Source organism: Aptenodytes forsteri, unplaced genomic scaffold (genome assembly GCF_000699145.1).
Source record: "Aptenodytes forsteri isolate BGI_AS27 unplaced genomic scaffold, ASM69914v1 Scaffold193, whole genome shotgun sequence".
Taxonomy (NCBI): Eukaryota; Metazoa; Chordata; class Aves; order Sphenisciformes; family Spheniscidae; genus Aptenodytes; species Aptenodytes forsteri.
This window is the reverse complement of record NW_008795405.1, coordinates 17,144,550-17,153,405: the sequence shown is the minus strand read 5'-3', so window position 1 is coordinate 17,153,405 and position 8,856 is coordinate 17,144,550. Positions and strand designations below refer to the sequence as shown.

The 8,856-nt window shown below is 43.8% G+C and overlaps 1 protein-coding gene across 3 annotated transcripts in view; it reads right to left on the bottom strand.

The window, feature by feature from the left end:
- Nucleotides 1–1,952: 1,952 nt before the first annotated feature.
- EIF5 (eukaryotic translation initiation factor 5) overlaps nt 1,953–8,856 on the bottom strand; it is a 9,934-nt gene continuing 3,030 nt past the window's right edge. Inside the window, exons 3-13 of one of the 3 annotated variants that reach the window (XM_019472493.1) lie at nt 7,815–8,011; nt 6,986–7,265; nt 6,650–6,731; nt 6,246–6,418; nt 5,801–5,912; nt 5,054–5,193; nt 4,369–4,527; nt 4,010–4,171; nt 3,556–3,720; nt 3,148–3,282; nt 1,953–2,349 (exon numbers count right to left, since the gene is read on the bottom strand). In XM_019472493.1, the coding sequence (XP_019328038.1) occupies nt 2,257–2,349; nt 3,148–3,282; nt 3,556–3,720; nt 4,010–4,171; nt 4,369–4,527; nt 5,054–5,193; nt 5,801–5,912; nt 6,246–6,418; nt 6,650–6,731; nt 6,986–7,057 (1,293 nt within the window). In that variant the 5' untranslated portion in view covers nt 7,058–7,265; nt 7,815–8,011 and the 3' untranslated portion in view covers nt 1,953–2,256. The remainder of the gene's footprint in view (nt 2,350–3,147; nt 3,283–3,555; nt 3,721–4,009; nt 4,172–4,368; nt 4,528–5,053; nt 5,194–5,800; nt 5,913–6,245; nt 6,419–6,649; nt 6,732–6,985; nt 7,266–7,814; nt 8,012–8,856) is intronic. The other 2 variants (XM_009280855.2, XM_009280856.2) reach the window with 2 other exon arrangements.

Genomic DNA, 8,856 nt, shown 5'->3' with positions numbered 1-8,856 from the left:
CAGGTAAATCCAACTCAGACCTCTACCCAAAGAACTAGCCCAATGTACAAGCAAGCACCCACCTCCCACTGCAACAGGTAAGTGCCTACCAGGGAGGCACAACTTGAGGAAGAGAAGTCTCATACCCACGTCGCCACTGTGACTGGGAGATACCCAGAAAGTGAAATCATTCACCAGTATTGCTAATGCCCAACCTGTTGATACAAGCGAGCAGGAAGCCCAGGGCTGAAACCTTGCCTCCAACTAGACAGTGTTTTTAACCCTTCCCTCTCCGTCACCACCCCTGAAGTTCTAGCCTTTTGCTTTAAAAAAGTTCCACACCTTCTGGTCTCTTAATTGCTACCCACATGAACTAAAACCCGCCCATACAGTTTTCTACAGCAGCGCCAGGCAAAAGTCATCAGCTCTGTAACAGCTACACTGTATTTTTTCCAGAAGATCTCAACCTTCCGGACTCTGCTTCCAGCCTGGCACACAACTGCTTATAATGGTGTGCACACAACTGTTACACAAGGGAGGAGTGTGCCTGCAGCAGGAGGAGGTACCTTCTGGAGAGGTCACACGGGGATTCATAATTCATCTTCCAAGTTCCCAACAAGCATAACAATTGACATATTTTCTCCTTGTTTAAACAGCAAGGAGAACAAGTGTTCTTTTAAGAGAAAAAAAAAGCGCCAGGACTAAACCTGTATTTAAATTAAAAATCACGTTTTTGTACTGCTGCAATAGAACACCCGACTAAAACAGAACAAGAACGCTTCCAAACGCTTCATGGCTTCACCCCATCTTTCTAACACCATTTGCCACGTCTGCTGGTGCTAAGGGACAATTTGATGCCAAGGCCACCTGCAACGCACCACCAAGTTCACAGACCTACACCCCACTGTTTTAGAGAGAAAAACCTGCAGCTCAAGTCACCGCTATTGTGACCAGCAAACAAAACCTTCCCCTTCCTCTAGCTCTAAGTTCTGATAAAACAGTTTGATTAGGAAAAGCAGCTCACTCTGCACTGGAGCCTCGATCCCTCAAAACTTGCAAAACTGAATCTCACATCGGTGCGTTATCAACATTGTTCTCACCCTAAATCCAAACCACAGCACTGTACCAGCTACTAGGAAGGAAATTAACTCTATCCCAGCTGAAACCAGGACACAATGAAAAAAAAAACCAAACCCCAAACCCAACCAGTCACTTTCTTGCCGGTCTTGGTTTTCCAGAGGAAAAGGCTGTGAAGGACAACAAAAAACCCTCCCCAAAACCCCTCCCTGACCCATACTCCTAGGCCAAAAGCTGCCACTCACCACATCACAAGTTTCCCGATTTAGGTGGGCTAGGCTTCTCTTTGTACCCTTTCTGAAGGAACCGGGTGCCTCAGCACTAGCATTTAGGATCTGCAAAACTCACTTCCAGAGCTACGCAAGTCAGCTTCGGCGGGCTCCCACGCTCAAGGCAACAGATCCTGCCCTCTTCCCCTCCCTCCCCGCCCCAAATCAGACTGAAGCAGGGCACCCATCTCTTCTGCTACCGTGACGCCACACAGCACCGCCTATGGCCACCGCCAGCTGTTTGGCGACAGCGCATGCTAACTACAGGGGTACTGGTTTCCTCAGCTCTGATCAGAGCACCGAAACCTGTATTTAATGGAGCTGTTGAAAACTTCAGGAAAAAAAACCCCAACCAAACTTACAGTGACCACCTGTGGAAGATTTTGTGAAAAAAGCCTGCAAGGACCAGAATCCAGACAGCTGCCTTTGTTTTAAGGAGCTGGCATCTGCACACTGTAGATTACCCAACACCCGCTTCTTGCCCAGGTTTCAAATCTCCACTGTTGCAACAGCCTCTAAGCTACAGCTAGGGAGACATTTTTGTAATTTTGTCTGAAACTTTGCACATTTCATTATGTTGTGTAAATACTTACTTGGAAAAGAAATAAGGGAGTTCAGAGTCACAAATGAAGATTGACCAAAACCAGATCCTTTATTTCCACAACTGTATAAATGTGCTCCAAGTATGTGTCCAACACAAGTTAGAAAAACAAAATAGAACATGCCAGTTGCAAACTAGATCAGTTCACCAACGTGCTGACCCCTTGGTATTAGGCTTAGTTACACAAGACCAGTCACAGTAAAAAGATACATTTTAGAGTACAAAGAGTAGCAGGATGTTAAGCCATTTCAGCTTGTGCACATACAAGACACACTTCTGGCAGAAAATGCAGAGAAGTTTGCATTATGCTGGAAGCTATGTTGCATCACTTTAAATGGCATCAATATCAATATCATCATCTTTATTGTTTGCAGGCTTCACAGTTTCAACTTTAGGTACACTGGCAGTTGTAGAGTACACCACCTGTGGAGACAAGACACTTTTACTACAGCACCTACTGCCACCGTTAAGCACTAGAATAATTTTAACATCAGGAGTCGCAACACCCGCCCGCACAGCAGCCCTCCTTGCCATTGCCACGAACTGCTTAACACACTGCTCCACGTTCTGGAATACACCGCACGGCACCTTCCAGTACCAGAATTAGTAGTGTAGAGGAAACCTGAGTTCAGGCACGCTGAAACTACAACTACACCTTAACACCTGTCTTCAGAAGGCAGAGGCGTGCATGTGTGTCTGTAGGAAGCAGGATCTCACACCCAGGAGCAAGAGTATGTACTACTGGGAGGAGAACAAACAAACAAGCAACATGCAAAAAAAATCCCAGCCACAGTCAGCTGGAGCGTAGCTAACAGACGTCACCTAGGCCTAAACTATGAGGAAAACAGCCATTTGTTCTTTAATCAGCTTTTCTAACACACCCACTAACTCTTCTAAAACACGAGGCTTTACGCACAGTACTTCGTCAGTCTTCCACTGTATGAACTACTGCTGTGCAAGACTGTTTGTACCGTTCCACAATGACAGTCTTTGTGGCTATTATGATGCACCTGTACTGTTACAAAAGTGATCCTAGGTGGACAAGTGACTGTAGCAAAACCGCTGACAAAGCATCAGAAAGGAGGTGTTCCTCCAGTTCCCAACATGCACAGCAACACATGAAGTAAGCTGTTTTATAGTGCACCAGGATGAAGTACAAGACTTAAGCGTGCAGGAACAGTGCAACCTTGGACTTGTTTGCAGTGAGCGAGCCTTTCCTACCTCTATGTTTTCATCTTCATCCTCTTCTTCATTACCGGAAGATTCTTCTTCAGCTTCCTTTAGCCATTTAATAAATGGTTCTGCTTTGACACGGATTTCTTTGGCAAGCTCCTTTGAAACATATTTCTTTGAGGCCTGAAAGACAGAAGTACACAGACTTTGAACACTGAAGGAGTTTACATCAGATCATGCCCAAATACAGCAAGAGCCTAACTTAGAACCCTAACCCCACCCCTCTGCCTTGAACAACCTACTTTTGAAAGGGAGGTTTCTCCCAGACGGTAACTTATCTCAGATTAGTCGTTTAAAGACATCTACACAAGCAGCTACACCAGACTGGAGAAGCCAGATGCAGTATGCTACATTCAGGTGCTTAGCTGGTATAGTATGTGAAATACCACCCCTCACCTTTTCTGCCCAGCCAAGGATGACTTCTTCTTCCAGAAGATCTGCATCATACATTTCCTTCAAAATATGTGGTATTTTAGAAATAAGCTGAGACTGATGCATGGCTACCACACACTCAAAGCCATGGAGAAGGTACCTCTGAGCTTTCTTGTTGCTGTGGCAGAACTAGAGTTGTGATAAAAACAAAAGCCATTGAATTAGGTTTTTTCCCCTCTCCAGAAAGAGCTGCTGCTTCTGCTCTCAACTCGGTGAGACAGCAAAATTTACAACAGCTCCTACTATCCCTCCCAGCAGTTTTCCCTAGCTAAGAAGTAGTGGTTTAAAAACAAACAAAAACACGCACGAAAAGCCTTCTTCCCCACAGTACCAAGCAATCCAGAACGGAGTCAAGTAGTTGTTACAAAAACCCAACACAACAGTTGTTACACTGGGTGCAGAAGAAGAGACTGCTTACACGAAGGAAGTGACGCCTGTATTTCCGTATCTGTTCACGAATCTTTTCATCGAAAAGGACTTCAGTGAGAACTAGAGGGCCCATAGCCTTCACATCCAGTCTCTCTGCTTCTGCTACAATGTCTTTGTCAGAAGTATCAATGACACCTTCTTCCTTCTTTTTCTACAAGACAGAAACAGGTAGAAACGTCTTAAAGCTACTGAGGTCTGCATCAATGCTCTATTGCACCGCTTCCTTCCCACCACCGGTGTAACCAGTATTTTGGTAGAAGCTTCAACAGCTTGCTCTTAGTCTCCTTACCAACATTTTATACAACTGCAGCAGAGTGGCTACCAAGCAAACCACCAGAGAATATTCACCTTCACAAAATCAAATAGTATGTTGACTCTCTCCTCCACTGTTCTTTCCAGGTCTTCACTAAGTGTGAGGTTCTTTGCATGGTCACTGATTTCATCCATTCTACGCCTCTGGGCTTCTTCTGTTGTGTCTTCACCCCAGTCATCATCATCCTCCTCCTCCTCAAAACCAAAACCAAACCAAGAGATTCATACGATGTTACTACAAGCTTAGTAACTGGTGAGTGTTGTTTCTAGATACAGACTTGAGAACATTTTTATAAAGTATTTTTGATTTTTCCCCTAAAGAAAGGGTTACACTATGATCAGCAAGTCAAAGACGATGGAGAAAGGGCAGATGTAGGAAAGAAGAAATGGAAGCTAGACATGTGTTTGTAGCCACCTATAGGGTTACTTAGGTGTGGTGTTTCACCACTATTAGTACACTCACGAGATATGCCTTTCCAGGGACCTGGATTATAAAGGGTATGCAGCTTTCACTTAGCAAGGAACACACATACTGTTACTGAAGAGTCGATGAAGCTGCTGTAAAGGGGAAACGGGGATACTTCTACTCCAGTAGTGAAGTTCTGGATACAGTAAGAACTTTTGGTGCAGCATTGACTTGCAAGGAATACCAGCAATTTAAAGTTTTAAATCGGAGCAAGACACCACACCCCCTCATCTCCCCACTTTCCCTTCTACTTACCACAACCTGTGGAGGAGTGATCTCCTCTGGTGGTGGGGGGGGAAGTGTCTCATTGCTGGACACAGAACCATTCTCTTTGTCCTTGCCTTTTCTGTTCTTCTTCTCCTTTTCTTTCTTTCCTGTACCAGTGTCACCACTTTCTGCAAGTGAATTTTAATGGTTTGGCTTTCTCTAGTTCACAGAATGAATTCCCTGCGCTATTGCACCTCTGACAAATCCCCATTTCAAAGGTGTAACGTTGTCCAAGTCTATATAACAGGTGACCTCACAAAGCAGAGACCCCTGGAATAGGTTAGACTTTTCTATTCTAGCAAGCTTAAATTGCAGCAGGCAACTAGATGCTTACTACAGAGTGTTGCTTGCACAGAATTACCTTAGTTAGCATTTACTATACTGCTTTTACTTCCTACCCTTTTACTTCATGCCAACTTAAAGACAAAACGGCCATCATCACCTGACTAGCTCTCCTCCTCCTCCTCAGTTTTGTCCTGCATAGGCAAATGCAACTCTTCAGATACTTCTACTTGGGAAGGATACAGGATCACAGGGGAAGAGACTGCTCACATTGAAACGATGAGCACAACTAGTATTAGTAGCTTTCATCCTGACCTACAAACATACTCTAGGAGTATGCTGGAGCCTTTTTACACTTTAATTAGATGGGAGCTATTTGTTTTTCTACTTCATTAACAGCACTCGCACTGAAGAAGTTCCCTTTACCCCCACCAAGTAAGGAAACACACATACCGGGTGGGTTTTTGAGAATGAACGTGCAGAGTTTGTGGTTTGTGTCAAGCATGCCTCGATAGCCACAGGCTTTGCAAGAGTTACCTATAGTTTGTTTCTTAGGATTGACATGCTGTAAAAGAAGAACAACCTCCAGTTAACATACCACTTACAAAACAAGTTATGCATTAAAGCCTAAACTTGATGTTTACATTATCATCTCCACAGTATTTAAACCTCTGGCTTAATCCTTTACAATACCCCCAACAGAGCAAGTTTAGAAGTAGCAATTTAGCTCAGAAGTTTTGAGCTGTTAGAAGTCTAAAACCTTCCCAAGGGGGGTGCGGGTATACTGGATTTTCTCTTCATAGATACTCAAGTCAGCTATTAACTTCGCATCACTTCCACAACCGTCTAATGAAGTGTTTCCATAGTGTTACTGTTAATACAGACAGAGAGCACTCACCAGATCAGTTTCAGGATTCTCACACTCAGGACAGAGAACAAATTTTTTAATGAATCCATCCAACATGTCTTGCAGCTTATTCGCCTCATGAGATCCATTGACAATGTAACGGTCATTCTTAACATCAAACTGGGTCTGTGCTCCCAGCTCACAACCAAAAAATTTGGTAGGATCTGTAAAGAAAGTATAATAACCACCACCGCCCTCATATCTTCACTGTGATTTTTAACAGCAAGTAAAATATGCCACTGCTTCTGTCTGTTCATTATCTCATCCTGAGATAATCACATTTCTTTCTTACAGATCTTGAAAGAACAGTATTAATGCTTTATTAGCTACTTAACACTACCACTTCAAACATAAAAGCATAAAAAAAAAATGCTGTGTCACTCCAGACTACTTACACGTTGGAGGCCGATTAAGCGCCTTTGCAACGTCAACCATGTTGACTATAACCGTCTTTATTCCATTTCCTTTGCCCTCCACCTAAAGAAAAAAAGTGTTTTAAGATTAAGTGATTGCAACAGCCAAACCCATTATGTATTCCCCATTTCACTGCATCAAAGTTCTGCTCTGAAGTGTGTCAGACGTGCAGTGAGTCTGGACATTAAGGAGCAGACATCCTCCTTGCCCTGTGACTGGCTAAACGTTGGTATCATTACCTCACAGCTCTATTTCTCTTCTATCAAGACAGCAAGCGATATGAACTACCTATTTACCACTAATGGTTAGTAAGTTACCTTGGCAATCAGACGGGGCATTTTGTAGCGATAGAACTGATCTGAAACACTGCGGTTGACGTTGACAGACATTTTGCCTTATTAGTAGCTTTATCAATACGATGAAGAGATCTTTGATTGCAGTTTTTTGGTATCTTCTGTCTGGAGAAGACGGGATGACATAAACGACTGCAAGAGTTCTCGGTCTCTGACATGAAAAAATTTTCGCCACTGAGGCTGTAAGGTTCTTGCTTGTATGCTATGTTTCCCCAATACAGGTACCAGTGGCTGCGCAACAGCTCTGCAAGTGTTAATAAACAGAAAAGAAATTAAGTTTATCTTAATGTGCACCAATCAGATTTTGCTACAGAGCTATAAAAGGGACTATATTTAGGGTGAAAAGAAGAAAAAAAAAAGTACATTCTTTATGCTATGGCTTTCTTCAACTTGTGGAACTGAAAACAATAGCCTTGAATTGTACTGCTAAGTAGTTTTTTCTCAACCTATACCACAGAGCTTTCCACCCTCTTCTTTCTCACTACCCAAAAAGCACTGAACAGCTTAAGACTATTTGCTGTACAATTAACTCCTGAAGGAGTGCTGTGATCAATAAGGAAGGGAAAGGAACACTGCTTGATTTTATTATGGAGACCAATGGCTCTTGCACCGAGAGGGTCATGTGATACGTTCCAGGCTGCAGGAAGCAGGAGAAAGATCTGGAAAACAGTTTCAAATTCCACATCATAGCATGAACCCATCACATAAACTGAAGTCTGTCAGAATGTTGAGAAGTATCAGTAAGATGAAGCAGCAGCAATCTGTAGCCCAACATAATTTTTACATGGCTTACCAGTTTTTTGGATCGGAGTGGAAAAGAGTTGATAATTAGGTAATTCTCCCTCTCACTTATGGATTCTCATAGCAGCTTCTGTTGAGTTTTGACTTAACAATAAGCCTGATAAAGTCTGACATAAGTTGCTTCACTGTAGAAAGCCTAGCAATGCAGAGGTACAGAGCAGTGCAGCAGCTTTTCCAGTTGATTTTTTTCTTAGGGGAAGGGGGGAGGGGGAGGAAGGGGAAGGAGGATGAGTCCTATTATTAAAGTTGCCTTAAGCAATATTTACATATTTAAATTAACATGTGTCTCTATAATCAGATTTAAGAGTACTTAAGCCACAACTGGTTGACTACACAGGCAACCCTGGTTACAGCATGGCTATTCTGACACGTCATCATGTTGTTATCATTAATGACAGAAGCGTTGACACATTAAAATAGACTTCTTAGTATTTACATGTAAGTATATATGCACGCCTATCGGTTCCACACGGTCTGAGGCCCACCGGTCAGATTTACAAATTCTTTACACAAGCAGCAAATAGATTTGTACGTGCCTCGTGTTCTACGTTATCCCAGGTGCAGTTTTGCCCTTCCTCAGCAAAAAGCGCACTGTGGACTTTGTTTCAAGCACGAGGCTTCCTTCCCCGAGATGTCTAAAAAGAGCCACCGTGTGATCTGACCATGTGCGTGCAGAAGCACTGAGGAAGCAGGTATCTCCGTGACTGAGCATGAGCTCTCAGACAGAACGTGCGGTTTCCCCTCCTTCCAGATTACAGCTTTTGTCTGCTGAAGACTAAAGCTCCCTCTCCTGGTCCCTAGGACACCTCATCCCAAGCACCACCCCCCCCATATGCTGTGCACAGAGGAAAAAGCGGGAAGGCAGATAGACTCCCTGCTTCAAAGCACCGTTTCCCCGCCCCGCTCAGCCCTGTGATGAGTCATAAATGCAGCAATTAAGCACTGAGTCAGCCCTGGAAAAGGTGGGGGAAGCCACCTCCAGCCACGCATGCGCTCTCCAGCCGCGAGAGGGGGACGCTCCGCGGCTGCCCCCC